The sequence below is a fragment of the Chiloscyllium plagiosum genome, chromosome 7 (genome assembly GCF_004010195.1).
Source record: "Chiloscyllium plagiosum isolate BGI_BamShark_2017 chromosome 7, ASM401019v2, whole genome shotgun sequence".
Taxonomy (NCBI): domain Eukaryota; kingdom Metazoa; phylum Chordata; class Chondrichthyes; order Orectolobiformes; family Hemiscylliidae; genus Chiloscyllium; species Chiloscyllium plagiosum.
Window position 1 is genome coordinate 88,802,693 of NC_057716.1, and position 27,715 is coordinate 88,830,407.

The 27,715-nt window shown below is 39.1% G+C and overlaps 1 protein-coding gene across 23 annotated transcripts in view; it reads right to left on the bottom strand.

Annotated features, from left to right (window-relative positions):
- The window catches only part of neb (nebulin), a 270,517-nt gene extending 245,987 nt beyond the window's left edge, over positions 1–24,530 (bottom strand). For 18 of the 23 annotated variants that reach the window (XM_043694181.1, XM_043694178.1, XM_043694165.1 and 15 more), the window contains exons 1-13: positions 24,433–24,522; positions 23,678–23,804; positions 23,374–23,473; positions 14,091–14,159; positions 11,172–11,210; positions 7,680–7,709; positions 6,891–6,920; positions 5,725–5,754; positions 5,511–5,636; positions 3,379–3,486; positions 2,256–2,360; positions 2,016–2,120; positions 686–790 (exon numbers count right to left, since the gene is read on the bottom strand). In XM_043694181.1, coding sequence (XP_043550116.1) covers positions 686–790; positions 2,016–2,120; positions 2,256–2,360; positions 3,379–3,486; positions 5,511–5,636; positions 5,725–5,754; positions 6,891–6,920; positions 7,680–7,709; positions 11,172–11,210; positions 14,091–14,159; positions 23,374–23,445 — 819 coding nt within the window. In that variant the 5' untranslated portion in view covers positions 23,446–23,473; positions 23,678–23,804; positions 24,433–24,522. Of the gene's footprint in view, positions 1–685; positions 791–2,015; positions 2,121–2,255; positions 2,361–3,378; positions 3,487–5,510; positions 5,637–5,724; positions 5,755–6,890; positions 6,921–7,679; positions 7,710–11,171; positions 11,211–14,090; positions 14,160–23,373; positions 23,474–23,677; positions 23,805–24,432 lie in introns of all 23 variants that reach the window. The other 5 variants (XM_043694189.1, XM_043694188.1, XM_043694176.1 and 2 more) reach the window with 4 other exon arrangements.
- Between the last annotated feature and the right edge of the window lie 3,185 nt (positions 24,531–27,715).

Here is a 27,715-nt window from a genome sequence, read left to right on the forward strand (position 1 = left end):
ACAGACACAGAGAGAATGTGCAAACTCCACACAAACAGTCGCCCAAGGCCGGAATCAAACCCGGGTCCCTGGCGCTGTGAAGCAGCAGTGCTAATCACTGAGTCACCGTGCCGCCCTTTGTAACTTGTAGATATGGACTGGCTTTGAGAGTGTCAAGAGTAACTAGCAGCTAAAGAAGGTTGGGTATTTTCAGCTTTTCAGAGAAATAACTTGGAAGGGTTAAAGTGAACATATTTAGGATTTTAAAATATTATTGAATGAAACCCTGAGAAATAGAAAATAGCACAAGCTTCAATCTTTTATCTTATTACAACTATGAGGATGAATTTCCATTTTATTTCCACAATGGAATGCACTCATGATGGAGTCCGAAACTCGACTCACTCACAATTTTTAAAGGATTTTGGAGATGTAGTTGGAAAGGAGACATTTTCTAGTTGGTTGTAAAGGAACTGGGGGAGTGAGACTGATTGGATTTCTTATTCAAAGAGCCAACACGGGAATGATATATCAAATGGCCTCCTGCCCTGCATGTCTCTGTAACCTTGTAAAGCATTTCTTCCTCATTGTCCTTCCTTTGTTGATAACTGTAGAACTAATCAAACATCATTTTAATTTTTGTGATCATTACATTAAAAACTGACACACTCAAAAGCCCCAAACACTTCATTTTCAAGTCACTTACATCACTCAAAGCTTTCTGAGCATTGGCAACTCGTCTCAGCTCTGGACTGTCAGTGTAAGGGTAATAGAAAGGCTTTTCTTCTTCCCAGGCCTCTTTATATAATTTCTTCATGGGGAGAAAAACAGTCAATATTAATTTAACTTAATTGTAGAATGAAAGTTATAACTCTAACAGTGGCATACAACTTGTCATCAAAAATAATTGTTTTTTCATGAAATAAATGCCAATATTGAAACTGAAACACTTCTTATAACTGGTACAGTAACAGTTCAAAGTAAGGGTCAGAGAGGTATCAGATAGCTCATTGGTGCCTTGAGTAGCAGAATTTGCCTTTGAAGAATTAAGAAGCTGGAAACTTTGGTCTAATAATCTTCATTTGTCGTCTCAATTCATGATCTTGAACTTTCATTGTGTGGGCATTTTCTGTAGCAGACATTTCACTGTTGGCAAATATTATGCTTTTATCATTCTTTGATATTCTTGAAATGGCTCCCCAGAAAATAATAATAAACATTTTGACCTGGAAAATGTATGGGGGCAACAGCTCACTGATATACCAAGGTCATAACCACAGTGAATCGATACCACCAAAGCTGGTGAGCACTGAATACAAAACAAGAGCAAGTCTTAGTATGGTCTTAGAATTTATAGATCATCCTAGAGCACCTCCACCCACCCACACATCCACGGAAGATTCTAGATTCACAACGATAAAAGGGGGAGAAAAGGTGCAGTGGCGTGTGGTGCAAAACCTTCAAGTAGCAAAGTAGCAGAACTATCTTAATATATGTGCTGCCCATGAACACCTTCCCCCTATGGACCCTCACCCAAACTCACCTTTACAAAGGCTTTCTGAGCACAACTTTAACATCTCCATGTTTCAGAGATCTGGATCCCCAAAGTTACTTGAACCCAAGAGAGACCTGCTTGTTCTGGACCAGCTAGTTGCTCCTGGAGGAGCAGGTAAATGATCTGCAATGAGATGTGGGGCACCAGTACGTGCAACTGTGAGTCTTCTCCCTTGTTACTGTAACTTCTTACCAAAGGGTCTGGCAGAGACCTCACCTTCACAAGGCTATCCAATAAAACTGCAAATTCTCAAAGTTAGGCGTCATTGGTTTGCAGGCAATCCAGCAAGACTCACACTAGAGTTAAACCTCTCCACTATCAGTTCAACCCGTCTGTTATCCACCAGGGCAACTTAGTTATTCATTTGCAGAATGAATTTTGTGAGAAAACAATGCCACAATTCTGACAAAAGATGAAGAAGATTGCAAGAGTGATATTTGCTACGCATTTGATACTGCTTATTTTGATTAGATTTCTTTACCGGACTGAAGTTTTCGGCAAATTTCACAGCTCGGACAAGCTCTGGAGCATCTGGTGGCAGTTGATAAACATCCTTGGTATCTTCCCATTTCTGTTTGTACAGCACCTGAAGCAGACAGTTCAACAGATACGTCACTAAGCTGATTAGGAGATGCCATAAATTTGTATTACACAAAAGAATAACTTAGGGTACAACCCAAATGCGGTCTTGATGTTGACCAGCTACTGTTGGCAATATTACCTTGCTAACCAACTGTGAAACATTTTTGGCATGTTCAATATCCCGGGCCGTCCCATCAACGTGGCACATTGTCTTTGCCTTGTCACCATCTGAACGATACTTGACCTTTATAATTTAAATAACAAATTAATCCGAGGCTACCGAGGCTTGATCATTGAGCATATTCAAGGCTGAGGTGGACATATTTTTAATCAGTAAGGGAAGTAAGGATTTTGGGGATAAGGCAGGAAAGTGGAGTTGTGGATTATCAGATCAGCCATCTCATTGAATGGCAGAGAAGACCTGATGGGCCGAACAGACCACTTCTGCTCCTATCTCCATGATCTTATGGAGTTGTGGGAGTAACACCGTAATAGAAAACTGCACTTTAAACTTTGTGATTTTTACTTGAATGAATCTCCATTCGATGATCTACCCAGGCCAATCAAGCTCAATTATGTGCAGGAACAGTTCTGGAGAGGGATCCTTTCCATCAAAATTCAGGTATATCATTTTGTTGGTATTTGGTTCCATTGGCATTGCTGAGTTGAAGGATGATAAGTATGCAGCAGGGGTATTACCTTGTATCCATTTCCTGTTTGACACTAATGGAAGGACCTGCCCTTCAGGAATTGCTGTCTGCAGCCATCAGCAATGTTACTACATAAAGCTTTTCCCATCCCAAACAGGTTTGATTTGGAGAATGTTCATCATCTCATGTAGATGCAAGGACATTGATTTGAGTACTGCATGAACAGGAAAGGTTTCTAGTTCATGGTGGAGCAGGATTAATGCGAGTGATGGAACGGGGAGGAAAAAATGGTAACTAATTAACGTTAGTTAATATACATTTTCCAGTGTATAGGTCAGTTTTGATAACCACTAGCCCAAATGGATGAGGAGAAAGTGAGGGCTGCAGATGCTGGAGATCAGAGCTGAAAATGTGTTGCTGGAAAAGCGCAGCAGGTCAGGCAGCATCCAAGGAACAGGAGAATCGACGTTTCGGGCATAAGCCCTTCTTCAGGGCTTATGCCCGAAACGTCGATTCTCCTGCTCCTTGGATGCTGCCTGACCTACTGCGCTTTTCCAGCAACACTTTCAGCCCAAATGGATGAGCCAACCTTGTCAAATCTATTTTCTTCACCTCACTCAGCTGTTCCTGAGCCTTCCGAATTCTCTTCAGCTCCGGAGTGTCTGAGATAACAGCATACGGCTTTCCTTTCTCCTTCTCAAATTCTTCCTTATACTTGTTCTAAAAATAACAACATTGTCAGTTTTTTTAAAAAAATCCATTGATATATGGTGACAATTGCTGGGAAAATACACAAGTATTTCTTAAACATTCGCTTTTATGCTCATTGCTTCTGTTCTCCCTGAGGTACAATGTCATTTCAGGGGAAATTATTGAACTACAGACAGTGCTTGTATAACCCAGAAGGTTCTGGGGAAATGTGAGCATGTTAACAAATTCTACAAGCTGCAGAGTGTTAATCAAACCAAAGCCTTTGACACAACAGAAACAATCAGGAATGGTCTGCTGTCATATTGCAGATCACAGCACAGGTCTGCTCAGGTCCTGTGTCCCTTTGACAATAGTCAACGTTCTTGGGGGAGGGAGATGGAGGCTTGAAAGGGTTACATATTAATCCATGGAAAAATATATGACTTGATAATTTTGAAAAGATAACACTAATTACAAGATGAAAAATTATGCTTTGTATGTAAAACAATTGGTGACCAACAGAGGAAATTAGAGCAGACATTTTACATACCCATTTTCCTGCCTGATTTGATTTTCAACAAGGTTTTTAAAAGAGGACCTGTCAATTGGCTGTAGGAACACAATTGTAGATATTTTCCTGAATCAATCAGTTCAGAAATATTATTATACATCTCCGGAGCAGGAGGGATTTGGGCCCAAGCCTCTGGCTCAGAGATAGGGACACTATCACTGCACCACAAGAGCCTTAAGGATCACAATTGTAACTTTAATGTACAAATGGCTGCACCCGGACCATGTATGTTAGACTTTGTTAATAACTGCAGCTTACAGAATGTGATAAGGGAAAATAAAATGATTTTCTTCATGCTTGAGGTATATTTTCACTGCAAAGAACAGGACCATTGCTTCCTTTTGAAGATCTGATGTCCTCTGACCAAACATCTACACCCACAAGTGGTTCAGCTGCCTGAGAGCCAATCACATAGCTGTTGGCAGGCAGAAAGCCTTTGTCATCAGCAAGTGGCTATCACACCATAGACCAATCAACTATTTGTTTTCAGCTGAATTTCCATCTATATACATGCCCTTATCTCCAGCTTTCCTGATTAACCTCATTCACTGCTCAAACAAATAACAGTGTGAACAGCAATTGCAATGTGTGTCAGGTGACTTTCTTTTAAAATATGCAGAATATCATTCCACAACCCTTAGATTTTAAAGTCTTTGTGTCTTAATGCACGGAGCATTTGAAATAGGGTAGATGAATAAATGTAAATGGTCATGATATAGTTGCAAATACAGAGACATGGCTGTAGGGTGACCAAGGATAGGAAGAGAAAATCCAGGGGTACTCATTATTAAGGAAGGAAAGATGAAGGGAGGGAGGTGGAGTAACATTGTTAATAAAGGAAGAATTCAATGCAATAGTAAGGAAGGATATTGTCACAGAAAATCATGGCGTGAAATCTGTGCGGAGGGAGATATGAAACACCAAGGGGCAGAAAACATTGTTTGAGGGGTTTTGTTATAGGTGTCCAAACAGTAGTGGAGATTTAATGGAAGGTGTTAAACAAGAAATGAGGCCTGCATGTAATAAGAGTACAACTGTAATCACACATAGATTGAATAAAACAAACTAGCAATGGTATTGTGGAGGAACATTCCCTGGAGTGTATACATGACAGTTTTTTAGACCTCTCCACTGAGAAAGCAGCCAGGGAACAGGCCAATCCAGACTGTGTACTGTGCAATTACCAATCTTATTACGCAGGCCTCCTTGGGCTTAAAGGGATTAATGGCCCACCCCTGCTCCTAGCTTCTCGTTTGTAATCATGTCATTTGGCCAAGTATTTTACAAAAGAAAAACAAAGCATATTTATAGTGATGTCTTCCCTTAGCAATTCTCATTGTACCAATTGCATACTCAATGTGCTTTAACACTATAAGTTGTTTCTTTAATAACTTGGACCAAAGTGGGCAAAGCTCCTTTGGTGCTTCTGAGACATAACCAATAAATGGATGCACAAAGCAAATGGATGATTCAAACTTCTTACCGAACTGAACAGGTCCTTCATCTTATGGCTGTGTTCAAGGTAAGGAGTCGTAAACTTTGACTTGTCCACCTTCTTCCTCCTTCTTACTTCTCTGACAGGTAGACCTGAGCCAGACTTATGAACCACCTAATAAAATGAATAAAATAATATTATTTTTACACAGTTAACTAAAAAAAAATTTTCAATATTCAGTTAATGTGTCACTTATGCTCACCTCTTGAACAACCGTGTATGGTTGTGTAATCTATGGGAAGGAAAATTGTCCTTTAGTAGATGAATAAATGATTGCAACAGGTATAGTGTTAATTCTGAATCAAAACAGAAGTTGCTGGAAAAACTCAGCAGCTCTGACAGCATCTGTGAGGAGAAATGAGAATTAACGTCTATCCAATAGTTATTTTCTTTCTTTGAGCTCTATCCCCACCTATCCTTTACTCTTTAACCTCTTCCCCCACCCCACCTTCTGCATATGAACTAATTGTTTCATAGCAACCGTCAGTTCTGAGGAAGGGTCATTCGACTCAAAAAGTTAACTCTGACTTATTTCTGTGGATGCTGCCAGACCCGCTGAGCTTTTCCAGTCATTCTTGCTTTTGTTTCTGGTTTACAACATTCACAGTTCTTTTAGTTTTTATTTTATAGTGTTAATTCTGTTTGAATGAACAAATGCACCACCAAAATCAATGTCAAAAGGATGGTAACTTTATGAAAGCTACCCGAAAGATGCAGTGATCTCTGAGGCATGAATTTCCCCTTCCCAATATTAGATTAGATTAGATTACAGTGTGGAAACAGGCCCTTCGGCCCAACAAGTCCACACCGACCCGCCAAAGCGCAACCCACCCATACCCCTACATTTACCCCTTACCTTACACTACGGGCAATTTAGCATGGCCAATTCACCTAACCTGCACATCTTTGGACTGTGGGAGGAAACCGGAGCACCCGGAGGAAACCCACGCAGACACGGGGAGAACGTGCAAACTCCACACAGTCACCTGAGGCGGGAATTGAACCCAGGTCTCTGGCGCTGTGAGGCAGCAGTGCTAACCACTATGCCACCGTGCCGCCCAATTAGCTTGATTCCAATATCATTTCTTGTTATTACATAGTCTGCTATTACACACAACCCACTTTAACCATTAACAGTCTCCACTAACAGACATTCACCCTTCTAACCAAATCGTTATCCATGTCTTTTTCTGTCGAACTGTTCTTTTCTTTCTTTGTACTCTATCCCCACCTATCATTTACTCCTTACCCCCTTTCCCTCACCCTCTCTTCTGCACATAAGCCAGCATTTTCATAATATTAGTTTTATACAATTAACTAAAAAAAAACAAACTTTCAATATTCGGTTAACATGTCACTTATGCTCACCTCTTCAACCACCGTGTATGGTTGTGTGACCTATGGGAAGAAAAATTGTCCTTTAGTAGATGAATAAATTATTGCAATAGGTATAGCGTTAATTCTGAATCAGAAACAGAAGTTGCTGGAAAAACTCAGCAGCTCTGACAGCATCTGTGAGGAGAAATTAGAGTTAACCTCTGTCCAACAGTTATTTTCTCTCTTTGGGCTTTATCCCCACCTATCATTTACTCTTTAACTTCTTCCCCCACCTCATCTTCTGCATATGAACTAATAATTTCATAGCTATTATCAGTTTTGAGAAACGGTCACTTGACCCAAAAGGTTAACTCTGATTTCTTTCCACAGATGCTGCATGACTTGCTGAGCTTTTCCAGCAATTTCTATTTTTGTTTCTGATTTACAACATCCACAGTTCTTTCGGTTTTTAATCAGTTCACGGAGCTTTCCTGCATCCAGGATCAATTATGTCACTAAGCATGCTAAGCTGTCAGGTATTTTGAACAATTCTCAAAGACAGCAAAACATTAAGTAAAAACACTAGTACCTTCTCTTTTTAATCATTTTAGCAAAAGCAAAATAAAAATTAACACATACAATGATGACGAGATCTAACAATTTCACAGCAAAATCTAGGCCATTTGCCAATCTTTTAACCTGTTTAAAATGTTAACATCTTACATCTCGGATGACTCTATGTGGTTGTAAAACCTTTAGGAGAGAACAAAAGTCATTTAACACCTTACTAAAGGTATTATTTACTAATACTTGCAAATATTGTGTTTTTATAATGCTCACCTCTCGAATAAATGTTTGTGGTTCAGAAACCTTGGGGAAAAGAGAATGTTTTTGATTAGATAAATAAAAATGAGTCATGTTTACTTTCGTATAATGGAGTGTGAATATGTTAATGATGATGATGTTAAAGATGATGATGTAAATTTATGATGATTATATAAAAGATCATGCTTCTCTGACATCAGCAAAGCAAAGAGAATCATACGTCTGAGTCTTGAAGGGGAGCATTCAGTATAAAGTATACCATATTATAATTAAAATGATTACAGTATTACTGATAAGGAGAGAGACTTAGGAGTGTTATGATCCCAGATGATGTTGTTCCTGGACTGGTCAGATTTCAGACTGAAATCTGGTTCGATCATAACCTACGTACCATTAGTTCCCAATTCAAGCTCAAAAATGAATGACATATATAATAAGATGGAAATGCAAGCTACTCATAACAGTAGAAGTCTGACAAGACTGTGCAACCTCTAAGAGTGCAGTGTAGACACACAATGCTCTCGCGAATCAAAAGTGCATAGAATTCATACAGGTCAACCAGAGAGCCTCGCATGTGTAGGAAAAGCAAATCCTTTCGCTAAGCTACAGTAGTACAAAGCATGGATAGCACAGAGTTCTCTCAAAGTATGGTGACAACATGTGAAACTTCAATATAATTAAATTGAAGCCAGATCATGGTCCACAAAGCAGAAGAAGACCCTGCCATGATGAACAGAAAGTTGGAAGAATTCAATGGCAGAACAGTAGAAGGTGAGATCCAGGGTAGCATCAGGGTTGCACATAAAAGAACAAAACTATCAAGCAATTGAGCCTATAGTCAATTATGTTCTCATGCACCACTGAATCTCTAATCAAGGCATTTAATGTGCATTTCAGTCCACAGAGGAATCTGTAATAGAACAGGTAAGAACAAGTAGATCGGGTGGCACGGTGGCTCAGTGGTTAGTACTGCTGCCTCATAGCACCAGGGATCTGCATTCAATTCCAGCCTTGGCCGACTGTCTGTGTGGAGTTTGCACATTCTCCCCTTGTCTGCGTGGGTTTCCTCTAGGTGCTCCAGTTTCCTCCCACATTCCAAAGATGTGCAGGTTAGGTGAATTGGCCATGCTACATTGCCCATAGGGTCCAGAGATGTGATGGTTAGATGCATTAGTCAGGGGTAAATGTAGAGTTATAGGGTCAGGGAATGGGTCTGGATGGGTTACTCTTCGGAGGGTCAGTGTTGACCTGTTGGGCCAAATGGCCATTTTCCACACTATAGGGATTCTATGATCTAACGAAAGGTTGCAGAAACAAGAGGATCTGATTGAATCACTTTAAATGACATTAGTGGGTTGCTGTGAATGCACAGCTCTTAAAAATAAGCCTCGAAGAGATAAGGGTGAGGACTTGTGGTGCAGTGGTAAGCCTGGCTTTAAGTACTGTGTAATAACATCCCTGTACAGGTTGAATAATAAGAGATCAGGTCATTGCAGGCATCTGGGATGAGAAATGTCCTATTTTCTTCAGTCAAAAGAGGAGCTCATGTAACTGATGCAATATTCCACATAAGCGAAGCTTTGTGTCCAGAACTGATCAATTGTTGGAAATAATACTGTGGCTCATTCCAATGTAGTACCCAAAGATAGTATCTTAGCCTCCAGAAATCCTGACAAAATAGGAAAAAAGGGAGAAACAATCCCATATTAGGATTTACAAGAATGTGTTCGAGGCAATATCACAAATGCAATGAATGTCCAGCAGAGGGAGCTCAGTGGTAGTAATGTGAAAGGATAGGACTCTCGAAATTGGAGGTGAAGAACAGTTTTTTGGTCAATAACCCGAGATAACAAGTCTTAATTACTTTTGCCACACTATTTGGATGAATTTATTTCAAACATCTATCTTTTGGAAATTTATCAGCTCTAGAAATCTTCCAGAGTGCCATGTCACAGTTTCTTAAAAGCAAGCAAGCTGTCATATAGATGGCGTACTAGACCATGGTGAGACCCAGAAAGGAACATGACCACAGAGTCAGAGAAGTCTTACAAGCACAACAAAATGCCAGCCTTATCCTCAATGAAAACTGTCAATTCTCAAAGACGAAAATCATGATTTTGGAACACGTGACTCAAGAGCATGGCATGGCAATGGACCCCAAAAAGACAAGAGTCATAAGTGAGTTCCATAATGGAAATGCATCAATCATAGTTAATACTTCTAAAGCATGGCAAACTAAGTAGAGAGTTAATTTTTACCCTAGCTAGTCTTACAGAACCAATTAAGAGAGCTTCTAAAGGAAGGCCAACAATCGCATTGAAGTGGGGGAGCAACTACAACTTTTAAGGAGACTAATAAATATCTATTCTTCTCAGACATGTTATCTCAATACAACACAAGATTATCTACAATAGGATTAGGTGCAGTACTCATTCAAGTTCAGCATGATAGAAGCAGGAGACCTGTGTACTTTGCATCACAATCATAGGCAGAAATGAAGCAGATCTATGCTACCGCTGAGGAAGAGGCATTAGTAATCACACTGGTATGTGAACGTTCTTGGATTGTCTCATGGGGTTGAGATTTCAGGATAAAACAGACCATGACCACTATGGTAGAATAAAGAAGAATTGACAATGCCATTGGGAATATCGAGATTCTGAATCAGATTGATGATATATGAGTACATGACAATCTGTATCCCAGTTAAGGCCCAGGTTATAGCTGATGCACTATCCAGAGCAATAGTGGATCAGGCTGACAAACAAATCTTCATCTTCAATGATGAAACCGCAGATTGATTATACCAGAGTCCACAAGGAAGGAGTCCTAAAATGACACAATTGTACACGGCAAGGAATCACTAACCACAGAGCATGTACTCAACAGTTTGTATAGAGGCCAGTGGTTCTAAAACCAAGAAAGAATTTTATATAACCTTGTCATACAGATGGCATCAATAGTCCATGCCATTGGAGCCATTCCTGCCTCCAACTGTCTCCACTTCTGGATAGATGTTGACAGATGCTATCATTAGATTTATTTGCCTTTAGATGGAAGATACATACTAACCTGACATTAGCAGTGCACAGCAAAGAGAAGCATGCGATTGAGACTTGAAAAGAGCAGAAGATGAAACTTACAAGAAAGCTACATTCAGTAAAACATGTACCACAATCTAAATAAAGACTCTTCAGTATCACTGCAAGTGAGGGGGCCTTAATCCTAGTTCGCTAGAGATGCAATGAACTCTGAGCAGTATCAGTACAGCCTCTAAGAGTGCAGTGTAGAGACCCAATGCACCAAAGACTGGAGATCGTATAGAATTCATGAAATGGCAACAGAAAATCTTGGGTCTGTGGAAGAAACATGTTCCATAGACCTAGCTGTAGTAGCTCATAACATGGTTACTGCAGAGTTCTTTCAGAGTATTTACAGCAGGAAAAAAAAATGGATTAAATTTAATTTAAAAGCTGATATTCACAAAATATTCAACTGGTTACTTACTGTTCTCACTTCTCGAATGATTGTTTGTGGCTCTGATCCCTTCAAGGAAAGAGACATGTTGACTGAGCAGTGAAATAAACATTGTCACGTTTAATTTACATGCAGTACTTTTGCTGATAGGCAGATAGTCTACTTAGAATAGCCATGCAATACCCAGCCATACAATACCCAACTCATTTTTTAATTGCCATGCTGGCAATTTTATTTTTATGAAGCATAAAGCAGGAAACTTTGACATATTATTTACTTTCTTTGTTTAAAACTAAGGAAATTACCTGTAATTAAACCTGAATAGAAAGGCTAATGGGATGAAATTGTTGCGTGCTTTATCATAAACAAGTTGAACACATTGTCCAAGTTCAGTTGGCTAGATGGCTGGTTTACAACAAAGAGAGATGCCAACAGTGTGGGTTCAATTCCTGCACCAGCTGAGGTAATTATGGAAGATTCTCCTTCTCAACGTCTTCCCACACCTGAGGCATGATATCTCTCAGGATAAACCACCACCAGTCTTTTTTTTCTATCTATTAAGAGAGTAGTCTTAAGGTCTGGCAAGACTATGGTTACTTTACATTCTTCAGTTCATTTCTTTAATTTCAGTTCATTTTTACTTTACATTTTTCAGTTCATTTCTAACCTGTTGACAACAGGTTAATTTTTACTTTACATTTTTCAGTTCATTTCTAACCTGTTGACAACAGATGTGCCATTAAGGATTTTTAAAGTTGAAGACAAGGGAAATTTCATAATGCAGTGCTGAGAGCTATTTTAACAATGTTAGGATATGGGGGTTGAATAAAATCAGGTTCACTGTATTTGTTAGTAATATCACGCAACACTATCAACCCATAGGTTTGAAACATTTGATCTCAAGATTCTAATAATAAATGGCACATCTAATACATTAACTTATCCATATATCTCAAAAGTTGATTGGAGCTCTGAATTTCCAATACTTTTGGCATGCCGTTTTTTCAGCTGTTTATCATCTCATTAAGATTAGCCTTTTCTTGAGCAGGGAGATGGCATAGGAAAATGTCTAGTATTCCAGATTCTGTGGGCATGGGTTCAAACTCTACTGCAACAGCTGATGGAATTTAAATTCAGTGGATAATTCTGGAATGTAAAGTTATTCTCTGTAATAGTACCATGAAACTATCATTGATTGTTGTTAAAAATTCATTTGGTGCATTAATGCTCTTTTGAGAAGGAAGACTGCCACCTTATATGGTCTGAATACAGATCTACAGTAACGTGGTTGACTCTTTATCAACTGTGTTCTCAAATGTTCTACCAATTTGGAGGTAATTAGGGCTGGACTACAAAATGCTGACCTCTCCAGCAATACCCACATCCCATGAAAGAATTAGAATAAAAGATGTGGACACTATTCCTGAAATTGTTCATCAGCCTTAAAGAATAAAGTTTTCTAGTCTGAATTTTTTTTTAAGTGATTGAGATGTTGTCACCACTACCCTAACTAATTTTGGCAGTTCTGTACAGTTCTTCTTTTGTTATTTTTAAGTCAATACCATACAAAGACAATTAAAGTGTTTGATACTAATTATTCTATGAATTATTGGATGCAATTTAAGAAAAATTGCTAAAGTGCAACAAAGTTGCTTGCAAGTACATTGTGTACAACAGAAACAACCGTGGTAATTTCCGACTTGGTAAAGACTACCAGTTATATAAGAGTGAGCCTGAAACCAAAGTAAGCAATAATGCACACATTTTAAAATCTGGAGGAAAAAAAATTCTTCAGAGGAATTCTTCTACAATATTTCAAACCATAAACGAGAATCTTGGTCTCTAGCCAGACAATCCATCAAGCATTATCCATGCAGCTTATTGTGAAGACATAATGCTGCTCATCAGACACAGTCCGATATTGCGAGCATTTTCAATTCTAAACAGATTGAGTTTCCAAATGTTTTAGCAGGTCATTAAAAAAATCACAAATCATGCCTTCACCATACTGACACTTACCCAGTATGACCACATTACAATGCGGCACTAATGAGAGAATGTTCACTATTACAGGATGTATACAGTGGAAAGATACTACCTGAGGTTGGACCAATATCTATCAGCTTGCATGAAGATCTCTGAAGTTTGTTATGCTATGCATTTCTTAGATTTAACTCTTAGCCACATTGTGACATTATATCATTCAGTTCATTCAATCTTTTTCATTCACTTCTCTTTTGTTGATTTTCATAGGCTGATTACACCAGGAGTTGTTTCTGTTGTACACAATGTACTTGCAAGCAACTTTGTTGCACCTTAGCAATTTTTCTTAAATTGCATCCAATAATTCATAGAATAATTAGTATCAAACACTTTAATTGTCTTTGTATGGTATGATTTAAAAATAACAAAAGAAGAACTGGCTGATTCAAGTAAATTCCAAGTCTTTCCCAACAATGGTTAAAACAACAACATTCCATTCATTTATCTGAATTGGGAAACTGGTCTGAATTGCTCATAAGGAAGTTGTGATGATGATAGTAATCAGTAAGTGACTTGAAAGTGCATTTGAACGTGGTAATTTACTTAATTCTGTACACAACCTGTTCTTTTGGAGACTAATTTATTCACATAGAAATGCTAACATTTGGCTCGCGTTGTGTATCACTCTGGTGGCTTTGAAGATCAGCAAAGCATATGGCTGCAGGGTAAAGGTTTCAGTCAGATAGTATCTGAATCGGACATATCAATAGCAGCCTGTTTAACTGCACACCTGATGCTTCTCAGGAAAGGATAATGATAAAACAACTAGCAGCAAGTTCTCATGCAAGTTGGCAAATTTGGCTTTTTCCAGCTAGACAGTTCACTTCAGCCACTATTTTTAACTCAGCAGCCTACATAACCAACTGTTTCATGCATGCCTGTAACATACAGGGTACAGGCAATTACCTTTGTTACCTCTGTAACCTTTGTAATCTCTTTTCCCTTTAACACTTTTTCACCTTCATATGTATGGTACTACAACAGGCCAAATCCCACAGAGAATCAAAGACAAAAAAAGTTATCACTTTATCCCATTATTTTCCAACTCTTGTGCGAGTCCATTAAAAGCCTTCAAGATTGACTTATTGTAATTGATATTCTTCAAACTGCCTGGGGATACTGGCATTGCATCAATTTATGATTAGGATTATAGAGTCAATGGTAGGCTATTCAACCCCATGAACCTGTTGGAGTTGTGGATGTGTTGTATTGAAACTCTACTAACACAACCTTGCCTTACATTAATGAATATGCTTGGCTGATAAAAACTCTTATTAATTTTACTTTTATCATTTCAGCTGACCTCAGCTCAACAGACCTTAGAGGAGAGCAATTCAGATTTCCATGACACTGAAGCGAGATCAGGTCAACTTTTCAAAATAGGCTATGATAGTTGGTTGAAAGAATGGGAAATCAAATTGTCATTGGGGAGTGTGGGTACACATGATTAGCAGTTTTGTTCATGTGGGAGATATGCAAAATGCTACATTGGATTAACCATCGATTTTCATCTTGTATTCTTCATGTAATTCTATGAGGGCTAATATAAATACGAACATTTGATGAAACTTCAGTGTCTTTTAAAGGCTTTTCCTGGTTGCCATTAATGCAATCTGTTGGGGATGTGGTTAATTCTTTCAAGGCTTTCTTTATTACCCATCCTTTCATGGTGATAAAAATGTATTTGTTCCAGTTCAGCAGCCTTACTCAGATCTCTATCAAAAGGTTTGGGATTAAAGTCCTTTTCCAGAGACTTGAGCAGAACAGTTTGGTTGGATCATCAGTGCTACATTACCAACAGATGAGTCTTTAAACATCTGCTCTCTCAGGTGAACATAAAAGGTTCACTGTTTCAGCAAAGCAAAGGAATTATTCTTGGCCCCTGGGACAATATCATCCCTCAACGGGCCTGACTAAAACAGACTATCTTGTCATTTTTCTCAATGTTGCTTTTAGACCTGTCTGTGCATAAAATCAGATTTCCTACAAACTAAATTCTTAAAGAGCACTTGATGGTTTTGAAGTGCTTTGTTGTGTCCTAAGGTTGTGAAAGTCACTATATAAAATACCAGTTCTTTCTTTTACTGTTTGCAATCGAATGGCTGGGTGAGCTTATAAGAAGCAACCATTTAGTATGGAACTGGAATCTACAGGTTTCCTTTCCTGAATATTATTGGTGAATGAGATGACTTTTTAAAATGTATCTTAAATGAACATCTTATTTCCCTCCCCTGGTGCCAGAAGATTTATTAAAATAAGCTTACAACTTGCTACGGAGTGATTGAAATTAATGACTACTCAGTTGAACTGCAGTAACTCCTGGTATTACAGAAGAAAGGATATAGCTTCTGAGGTCACAGTCAGACACTTACATTGTTTCAGTTTAGATCACATGCAATTGATGGTGCTAATCACTTAATCTTTAAGGATACGTTGGTTCTTTTATTCATGTATCTAATTGGCTGGGGAAAATGAAGAAAGGTTTTCCTTAATTTTCCAATTTCTATTGAACATTTCAAGGTGTCAAAGGGATAAAAAATGGGAAATGTGACATTTATTCAAGAAAGGGAATACGGTCTCTCCTAGCAAGTATTGACTGAACTATTTCACCTCAGAGATGGGTAAAGTTTTATAAAGAATAATAGGGAGAATGACTCAATAAAGATGGTACTTGAGGGAAATTAGCTAAGAGAGGAATGGAACTGATTGGATTCCTCTACAGAAACTCCACTGACTGTATAATCTTCTGTGCCATAAAAGCTCTATGGCTTGATGGCTGATTGAACTATATTGACAGCAACATTTTCTTTACTACTAAGAAGCAATCCCTGGAGTATACTTTCAACAAGACAAAAATGCTCTTGACTTACACTAAGGGAGACAGAAGAATGAAGGTTCAATACAATATCATGTGGGTCCCTATATTTGAAGATTATGAGTGAAGATTTACTTTCCGTGCTAAACTGAATGCAAAGACATAATCACAGAACCTTACAACACTGACTGGTGACATTTGGCTCATCATCCATGTGATGGCATTTTGATACAGTTAACTCTTGCTTATTAATTCCTCAAATTTTTCAAGATACTACTGAATCTGTTTCCACCGTTCCAGATCATAGCACTCGATGTACAAAGCAAAATTCTGATGATATCCCCTTTGGTTCTTTTGCTAATTATCATAAATCTGTGCTCTCTGGTTACCACCTTCTCATTTGTGGAAACAGTTTCTTTTTATTCCCTCTATCAAAACCCCTCATAATTTTGATGACTTCTGTTAAATCACACGTTAATCACCTCTGCTCTCACATAACTGAAATCCCCCATCCCTGGTAATTACTGGCAATTATCCCCTCAAAAAGCAGATATAAATAGACACCTTTAGCATCAGAGTGTCCCAAAATAGTTCCAAATAATCATTTTTTTGAGACATGGGCAGGTTGGGAATTAATTTTTTCTCTCTCTGCCCAATGAGAAAAATGAGCATACTGCAACTAGTAGGAATGGAGATATGCCTACCAAATATAATGGCCAATGAAGAACTTCTAAAGTGTCAACCCTAGTGTAATATAGGAAACACAGCAGCCAATTTGCACAGTGTAAACTTCCGCAAACAGCAACGTGATAATGACCAGATAATTTGTTTTGCTGGGATGCTGATTGAAGGATAAATATTGGCCGTAATATCAGGGATATCTCCTGCTCTTCTTTGGAATAATGCCATGGGATCTTTACATCTAAGAGAACACGTGGTGCCTCTGTCTAACACTTCATCCAAAAGACAGCACCTCTGATAGTATAGCACTCCCACAGCATTGCAAAACTATCCAGTTCGCCTGGATTGTTGTGTTCAAGCCCTGGCATGGTTCTTGAACTTTGAACTTTGCAACTTAGAGAGTGTTTAGAGATCAAGTTTATCAAAACTTTAGAATTAGCAGTGGGAAGGGATTATTCCAGTGCAGGCAATTAATCAATAGAACATATCGAAAGCTATCTAATTATATGTTGTAATCATTATAAAATTAGTTAAAATCTTGATGTTTAATAAAATAACACATACAAAATATTGCTGAGCAGCTTCATTTATTATTTCATTATATTTATTATTTATTATTGAAAATAAAATGAGGTTTATTCAATTAAATTAAAGTGGACAATGCTTTAAATGGCTGAAATCAGCAATATTTTCCCAGCTATAATTAATAATATTTTGTCTATCATTGATCATGAAGAGTTTCTCTGATGGTCTAATGGTTGGAATTTGGTGCTATCACCACGGCCCATGTTTGATTCCCAGTCGAGGAATGACTGCTTATTGCTCTGATAGGAACTGTGGATCGAATGCAAATTTCTTAAGGGCCCTTGTGGTATACTGATAGTGTCTCTACCTCTAGGCCAGGAGGCTTGATTTAAAGTCACACCTAATCCAAACATGTGTAATGATATCTCTGAACAGGCTGGTTTAAAAAAAAAATCTGTAGATCATGAAGAAAACATTAACTGCATGAGTTATTTTGTTATGATGTCAGTAGCTGAACTGGGATATGGATAGACTGTTCAGATGACCTTTTGTAATCCCCATAGTGCAAGCTACCTGATTTACATCAGTCATTTTGAAGCTGGTGTAATTGTGTACCCAAGTCTATTTTTGGTGGATTTAGCTCATTATAACTGGCCTGAGGCTGACTCATATTTTCTACGATCTCCTGTCACTAGGCTAGAATCACCCACTCAGTTTTAGGTTTGAAACATTGTCGTGTAACTGGCTGCAACTTCAAATTCAATTATTTAACAAGACTGCATGGACTCGCTCCAGAGCTGGTTCTCAGTCATTGTCAAGAAAACAATGACAACATGGAACAAATTTGGCATGGATGAAAATGAGCCACTCATCATGTTGATGGTATGAAAAACAATCTTTGACTTGGACAACATTTATTGCTTGATACAACACTGCAAACTTTTCTCTGAAAATAACGTGAAAGTGTTCAACAAAAGGCCATGATTATGATTATTATCTGAATGATGGAGAATGTAGCTGGGAAAATGATTACTAGATTACCAGTATCCTGGGTATGGAAAAATGCATAATGAGCAGATAAAAAGTACACACATTACAATGGAGGCATGCGGTGACTTATGACACCTTCATTCAAGCAAGTGGGGTGCTAAACAATACATATACAATAAAATGAATAAAAATTTTTATTCATCAACACAATCAACAGGAAAACTAGCTCAACATAGATTAACATATTTTCACTTCGTTCTTAAAATATTTTCTCACAACTTTTACATTTGGATTTGGGAACACTTAATCGCAGTTCTTTATCAGCATCGCTTTTTTATTTGGATTAATCTTGTTAGTTTTGATTTTGAACAGAATATATTATAAGGGCTGCCAATCGTTATTTCGTTCTTGTTGGTCAGCACAGATTTGATGGGCTGAAAGGCCTGTTTCTATGCTGCATGACTCCCTGACTCTGATTATGCTAAATATGGCATATTTTTTCTAGAAGACACAATGTTATTATGACAGATCTCTAATATAACCAAAATATACCCTATTAAAGTCCTATTACTTTATCCACCTCTCAACATTTGCAAGACTAATATTTCTCTGTGCTCTCATTTTAGAATAATACAATTGACTAACCTTTTTCCCAATTTCCATGATGGCCTGATAGGCAAAGGTGCTCTCAAATTTGTATTTGGCTGTATCTTGAAAAATTCATTTTCAAAATTTATTGTCCATCCCATTGCCCTGACATTGATTGTATATCTTAATGGAACTGAAGGATTAGCTAGATAACTGCCATGAGAAACCTCAAGCATATTAATAACATAAGATAAAGGATTATGATTCAAGATCACGGCTGAACTTCATAACTCCACATTCTCCCCCTATCACCATATCCTTTATGCTTAAAGATCCAACAATCTCAGTTATGAAAGTGCACAATTTCAGTGGTGGACTCTCCCTCTTTATGGGCATTTAAGCGGGCATTGGATAGGTATATGGAGGATAGTGGGTTAGTATAGGTTAGGTGGCTTAAAGATCCAACAATCTCAGTTATGAAAGTGCACAATAGATATACACAAAGTCCTCTGGGCTGCAGAATTCCAAAGATTTCCAAACTTTCAAATCCTACATGTGATTGATTAACTTGAATGATCTCCAGTTCTAGATCATCAGAAGAGTAAACACTACACCATCTAATCCATGCAGCCCTCTATGAATTCTATATATTTTAATTATCATTTTTATTAGTTATTGTGGTTGAAAATAAACACAGTACATCATACTGTGATTTGTTGATTGTTGATTATAGCATTTGTAATATATTGTACTATAGAATTAGTGGGACTAAGTTTAATTCTCACCCTATGCTACATTTCCTAATTTCACCTGAAGCAATAGTTGCTATGCTCCAATTGTCATTTTTATTCCTGGAAGAGAAAGTGGGGGAAAGAAAGCTGGTATATTTCAGCACCAAATACTGCATTTGGGAGGGGTGATTAATAATTTTGTCCAAATTTCTTTCTGTCCTCTTCTAAGGTTGAAGTACCCAATGTAAATTTCTCCCAATTGTTCATTAGAACGCAGACAATTTCAGTGAGCACTTTTGATTCTTGAGGGAATTACAACTGAGCCTGATCAGTCACCATACACTGACTGCGTGCATATATTTTCCACTAGATGTCACTTCCTGGTGACCAACAGTGAAAATTGTCATGAGTTGTTTTCCTTCCTAAATCCATGATGTTACAGTCAATTACAGAAGCCTACCATCAATTCAGAGAATTCCTACAGTGCAGATAGAGACCATTCAGCTCATCAAGTCTACACCAACCTCCAAAGTGCATCTAACAGCTCAATACAACATTAATCTGTACACTTAATTAGTAAGAGTTAAACAGGAGAACTCTGTGCCATTGGTGTGAGCTTTATATTTGGAGATATTATTCTATCAGCGTGCCAATTCATCGCTAATGGTCCTGCTTTCTAAAGTGAATAATCTAATAAAACTCCTGCTAACAAGGATTGGCTGCCCCTATAATTCATCAGAAAATTTCAAGCTGCAGGTTAAAATATATAGATTGAACAAATCAAATGTATATTCATTGGTTTAGTTAAAGATTGATTTTTGCTGTAAATTAGCAGTCCACAAGATGGAAGGAAACAAAGTCTCACCATGACAATAAACAGTGATTTTAAAAATATTGAGGAAGTTGACCGAGTTTAAATTTCAGTTATCACAGAATATTATGAAAACATATTTGCAAACTGTCAAAAAGGCAGAAATTAAGATTTGATCACTTATTCCTGATAAATAATGAATATGGTGTCATGGACAGCCATGAAGGTTACCCCAGAGTAAAATGGGACCTTGATTGGATGGCCCGATGAGCTGAGAAGTAGCAGATTAATTTAGATAAATGTGAGGTTCTACATTTTGGTCAGGCAAATCAGCGCAGGACTTATACACTGAATGGGAAAGTCCTAGGCAGTATTGCCAAACAAAGAGACCTTGGAGTGCTGGATTCATAGCTCCTTGAAAGTGGAATTGGAGGTGGATAGGATAGTGAAGGAAGTGTTTGGTGCGCTTGCCATTATTGGCTAGAGCATTGAGTATAAGAGTTGGGAGGTCATGTTGTGGTTGTACAGGACTTTGGTTAGACTACTTTTGGAATATCATGTTCAATCCTTGTCTCCATGCTATAGAAAAAATGTTATGAAACTTGAAAGGGTTCAGAAAAGATTTACAAGGATTTTGCCAGGGCTGGAGGGCTTGAGCTGCTGGGAGAGACTGAAAAGGCCACGGCTATTTTCCCTGGAGCTTGAGGTTAAGGGGTGACCTTACATTACTGTATAAAATCATGAGGGAGATGGATAGGGTGAATAGCAAAAGTCTTTTCCCCAGGGTGGGAGAGTCCAAAACTAAAGGCATAGGTTTAAGGGTAGCCATGATGTGGAAGTGCCAGTGTTGGACTGCGGTGAACAAAGGTAAAAATCACACAACACCAGGTTATAGTCCAAGTAAACCTATTGTACTATAACCTGGTGTTATGTGATTTATAACTAGGTTTAAGGGAGAGGGAAAAGATTTAAAAGGAAGCTTAGGGGCAACTTTTTCACACAGAGGGTGGTGCGTGCATGCAATGGGCTGCCAGAGGAAGTGGTGGAGGCTGGTGGAAGTGGTACAGCATTTAAAAGGCATCTGGATGGGTACATGAATAAGAAGGGTTTGGAGAGACATGGGCCAAACGCTGGCAAATTTGACTAGATTAATTTAGAATATCTGGTCAGTATGGACAAGTTGGACCAAAGAGTCAGTTTTCATGCTGTATATCTCTATGACTGTCCATTATTTATCTAAAATGCAGTGTTTCAAAACTAAAACAAACTTGGGATTGAATCCATGCAGGAATACAGATGGGGGTGGTGAGAGGATGGGGAAATGTGTTGGGGGGGTTCGGGTCGGGTCAAGGGTCATTGGGAGTACTTGGAATGCCTGAAAAGACCAACAACTAGTCGGTGCGGCGCCAAGCCAAAGCAGCATCTCGCCGAGCCTAAAAGGCCAGTAAGTTATTTTCTTCGTTATTCATAACTTTTAAAAATAAAAATCGTGGTCGCAGCTTTTAAAAAAAAGTCTGATTTTCGGACATCGCCCAATTCTCGAGGCACGGTATATGTATGTAAAATATAACGATACTGAAGACCGGTTAGTTCCCGTTGGATTTGATCGAAGATAATTTTATTCCAGATCTGTTAGTGCAGCTTTTACCCTATCAACCACTTGAGAAGTGAGTGCTCAGCCGGATTGAACACGGATGCTGAATTCTTTCTGCATGTTCAGCGTGCCTTTTATTAAATGCTGACTGCTAAACTATCTGAGTCCAGCGAATGACTCTGGCACGAACTGAGAAAGCAGCAATGAGTAATTAAAATAACTTGACTTGAAGTTTTTATTTCGGTGCCTTGAGGCAAATGTAACTTTATTTTAATTGTTGAGGTGAGGGATTATCCATTTTTGTGTAATCTTATTCAGTTCTGTTTTCATATGAAACGTACGTTTCTATTTAAGAACTGCAAGATAAAGAGTTGCTGCTATTGGGGGGTTGGATTCTGTATACAGAAATAACAACATGAGTGCTGTTTGTTGATGTGAAGAAACATTTTTGTGCTGTTAGGGGAAAAGATATCGCTTAATTGTTGAGGTCAACCTCCCAGTTTTAGCTGGAGATTACATATAACTGTACTTGATCATTAAGGTGAATTTTTTGCAGATTAAATGCATAACAACCAACGGCTTCAGAAAGGAGGCAATGTCTAATTCTGAAATTTGGCCGTTTTCAGTAATAAATTGGTGCAGATCGGAACCCCAAGGCGCTGGAAGGAAACCAAATGATCTGATTGCAAAGCACTTCATCTTAATGGCAGTATTACTGCTGATATTAATTGATCTCTTACCCATTAATAAGAGCTTTTGCGGTGCAGTGATAATGTCCCTAGCTCTGAACCGAGAGGCCTGGATTCATGTCCCACCTGTTCCAGAGATGAATTATAGCAATTCTGAACAGGTTGATTAAAGGTACTTTTTCAATAAGGGCTCTGTAGTGCAGTGGTAGTGTCCATACTCCAGACTGGGAGGACTGTGCTCAAGTTCCATCTGCTATGGAACTGTGTAATAACACCTCTAAACAGGTGGATTAGAAAAATAGTTTTTTTTTCATAAAAAGGGCTTTTGTGGTGCAGCAGTGCCAGGGTTCAAGTCCCACCTGTTCCAAAGGTGTGTAATACCACCTCTGACCAGGTTTGTTGAGAAAATACAATGGATTTAGTAAGTCGCATGGCTCTAAAAGTTTCATACATTAGTGCAACCCATTTAGAATGGGGGGGGGAGGGGGGAAACAATCATAAAACAGTCCCGTTTTCTGATCACATGAGGTTTGGACAGCCAAACTTGAGAGTGTACTTGTGCTAACATTAATGGTTTTCAAAAAATCATTACTATAAAGATTTAACCAGTATCAAAATGACTATGTTGATTGGTGGACTATATAATTAGAAAATAGCTCTTTAAGTGTTCACTATATGTAGTCAAAACTGCAGTAAGAAAGAAGATTTGTTGCTGTTTTTTTCCCTAGCTGATCCTGTTTCTCACAACCGTTTTACATTTCTTACCGTAATATACTCCTCCACTTCATACTCCTCATACTCTTCATATTCCTCATATTCTCCCTCATCGTCTTCCATTTTTACTGTTTATCACTGGTTGAGCGTCCTAAAGCAAAGCAAGTTGTTAGATTCTAGTACAGTGCACCAAATGGAAGATTAAAATGCACAGATAAGTCAAAGAAGATGCATTAAAGAAAATCTGGAAATGTAAATTATCTTAAAGGGCTCCGTCATGGGATCCAGAAAGAATCAACCCTTGAGGTGCTCTATATACACATCTAGATAGACAAATAATGTATGGCAGACATACCGTACAAAAATACTTGCTGGGCGTCAGCAAAAAAGTATAACTAACGACCTCATAGAAATGAGACTTGACACTGTCCAATTACCATAGGAATGTACTCCCTTCAGTTTCTGCACTCTTAAATTTACAGCTGTAAAAAGGAGGGGGAAAATAAGTTAAGTGCTGATGACAAGTAATTAAATAAAATGAAGATCTAAGTATTTATTTGCAAAGTTTTGTTCAAGGAATGATTTGCTTGCACTGTCAGTATTAAGTCTCCATGGATGGCACAATACATGGGGAGGGGAGGGAAGTGTTTAGATCAAGTAGCAAGGGTTTGCAACAGCTGCTCCTATGCTTCGAGAAATTTGTCACATAAGTTAATGGTACTGTGCGATTGGCTGGTTTAGTTTAGCTAGCTGAGTTGCAATTCCTTCTGAGGCAAGCAAAGTGCACAGAGTTAAATTTAGGAACAGAGTCCGTTGAACTTTTTTTTCTCTCTGGATGTTCTAATATTCTAATAAAATAAGCAGTATCTTCTACACGATTCCACAATTACAACAAAACCAGAGTGGCTGTTACACCATGTTGGAAATATCCTTAAACAAAGGATCAAACAGAATAATAACTTCAAAGATTTACTGTACACTAATTGAAGACCAAATCGATTCTGACCTGATCAGATATACTGTATAGTAATTAAAGCACATAGTAAGTATAGCACCTCTTTGCAAGAACATCTTACAATCCGGACATGAAGACAAATCACAAAATCTTACCCGTGATATTTAAAAGTAATTTTCCCCAGCAGCTACAGCCTCCCCAACGTTCCCCTCCCAAGAAACGCTGGGCAAGAGCTACAAGCTGCATCAGCGTCTAAATTAACATGTGAACTGGCAGACCAATCACAGAGCGATTTTACTCAAGTTTCAGTTGCTAAATATACCTAGTGACCCCTTTAATAGCCACCTGTTCAGCAAACCCGAGGAGGGACACCAGTGACGCTGGTCAAAAGCTTGGATGACCTCAGACAATGCAAATTCAGAGGCTGAAGCTTCCAGGGAAGTGTTGCTTTCTTTTCAAATTTGCAGCAGTGGAGAGTTTCCCTCCTAAATTTTACAATTCATCATTTTCATTGGTATATTAAGTATAAGGCAGTGAGTTCAAAACATTAAGCTTAACAATGTTTCATCATTTCTCTTCATGTTGCTAATGTTTAATTTTGTCGTATTTTATGATCCAGTAGTTACATGTAAAAGATGGATGGAAATAAGTTCAACAAATGTAAAATTTGAACTGAAATTGCTGGGAACTGTCAATAGATAAGGCAATGTATGCAAGAGAGAAACAGTATGAATGCTTCAGGTCAACGACATTCCATCAGATCTAAAGGAAGGTTAACTCTTTCTCTTCATAGATGCCCACTTGGTCTGCTGAGTATTTCCAGTATCCACAGCACTTTCTTTTGTTTCCATAAATATGGTGCACTTAATCAGAAAAAGGCTTATTTCTGAAAAGTTTGAGTTAAGTATAATTAATTGGATTAGTGAATTAGTAGCAATGTGACAGAAATTCTAAGTTATATTTAGTCTCTTCCACTGGACAATTCCTTCCACCCCAATGCTCTTCAGAAAATGTATTTGTTTATTTTCAGGATGCCACTCGTTCATTTTCTTTAGATTTTCAAACACACCATATCACTGCAACTGCACCATTTTGTACATGGTCCATGGTTTGGACGTGATTTCTGTTTGTCTGTTTGGAGATAGTATTTTATGAATGAATTATTTTCAGGTGAGTTGATGACAGTTAGACCTGAGCTGGAAATGTGTTGCTGGAAAAGCGCAGCAGGTCAGGCAGCATCCAGGGAACAGGAGAATCGACGTTTCGGGCATAAGCCCTGGGGGGATGAAGAAACTGGTGAAGTCCAAGTTCATCGCCTGCGGTTGGAGGGTTCCCAGTCGGAAGATAAGACGTTCCTCCTCCGACCGTCGGGTTGTTGTGGTTTGGCGGTGGATGAGTCCAATGACCTGCATATCCTCGGTGGAGTGGGAGGGGGAGTTGAAATGCTGTGCCACAGGTTGGTTGGGTTGGTTCGTCCGGGTGGCCCAGAGGTGCTCTCTGAATCGCTCCGCAAGTAGGCGGCCTGTCTCCCCAATATAGAGGAGGCCACACCGGCTGCAGCGGATGCAGTAGATGATGTGGGTGGAGGTGCAGGTGAATCTGTGGCGGATATGGGAGTTTCCTTTTGGGCCTTGGAGAGGAGTGAGGGGGGAGGTGTGGGCGCAAGTGTTGCACCTCCTGCGGTTGCAAGGGAAGGTGCCGGGAGTGGTGGTTGGGTCGGTGGGGGGTGTGGATCTGACAAGGGAGTCGCGGAGGGAGTGGTCTCTACGGACAGCTGATAGGGGAGGGGAGGGAAATATATCCTTGGTGCTGGGGTCTGTTTGGAGGTGGCGGAAGTGACGGCGGATGATGCGCTGTACATGGAGATTGGTGGGGTGGTAGGTGAGGACCAGTGGGGTTCTGTCCTGGTGGCGGTTGGAGGGGCGGGGCTCAAGGGCGGAGGAGCGGGAGGTGGAGGAGATGCGGTGGAGGGCACCGTCGACCACGTCGGGGGGGGTAATTGCGGTCCTTGAAGAAGGAGGCCGTCTGTGTTGTGCGTATTTTGAACTGGTCCTCCTGGGAGCAGATGCGGCGGAGACGAAGGAATTGGCGTTTTTACAGGGGGCAGGATGGGAGGAGGTGTAGTCCAGGTAGCTGTGGGAGTCGGTTGGTTTGTAGTAGATGTCCGTGTTGATTCGGTCGTCTGAGATAGAAACAGAAAGGTCTAGGAAGGGGAGGGAGGAGTCCGAGACTGTCCAGGTGAATTTGAGGTCGGGGTGGAAGGTGTTGGTGTAGTGGATGAACTGTTCAACCTCCTCGTGGGAGCACGAGACGGCGCCGATACAGTCATCGATGTAGCGGAGGAAAAGGTGGGGGGTGGGGCCAGTGTAGTTGCGGAAGATGGATTGTTCCACATATCCTACGAAGAGGCAGGCATAGCTGGGGCCCATGCGGGTGCCCATGGCTACTCCTTTCGTTTGGAGGAAGTGGGAGGATTGGAAAGAGACAGTTAGACCTGATCAATGCTGCCCATTCTTGATACCCTATGACAGGGGTTTGTGTCATCTGCTGAAATCTTTCTAGCTTATACCTTTTGAGATTGCGCAGTTGCATTGAATGGCTATGAATGACTAGATGTAACCAAAACATTGATAATATAGTTCAAATTGAGCAAATTATTATTATGTTTTTAAAAACAAAAGCAATAGTGAGGGATAGTGGTGGGGTACAGCAAATGGCCAACATAATGATCTAACTTTTCAGTTGACTATTCTCAATTCACTGCCATAATACAAGAGCTACATCCAAAGCCATTGGACATGTACATTATTAGACGAAACGTCACATCAAGCCATATGAAGAGTAATGAGAATAAGTGTTCAGAAGCTTGGTTTAAGTTGTATGTTTTAAGATGTGCCTTAAAGAAGGAGAAGGAGATGGAGTGATTAAGGGGGGAGTTTTAGATCTTGCAAATTACTTATAAATTAGATGATTGTCAAATTTTTATGTCCTATATTTGGGAATTTGGTCAGATTCAGCACCACAACTATTCAAACAGGCAGGCTGCATGTCTCCTAGAAAATAGAGTATGCCTCTTTTATCTGTTCATTTTTTAAGTAAGTGATAGAAAGTCACCCTTGGTCCCTACTCAGATCTACAGGAATACACCAAATATTGCCCACAGAACTAACTTTATGCTTGATTGGCAGCTTGAGTGCACATTCTTAACAGGTCAACGTTTAGTCTGCAATTGAGGCATAATTTATTTAACATAGGATAGGTAAAGAAATTAATTAATTGATCAACATTCACCTGCCTAAAAGCATGAGTGCACACTCGCCAGAATGTGACTTTATAGATTCTCTTGTTGTAGATTCCTGCTATTGCATGAACTGAGAAGCTGCCTTCATATGACAACCTGATTTCATTAATTTTTTAAAGGAGGTTTAGCCTAGGTTA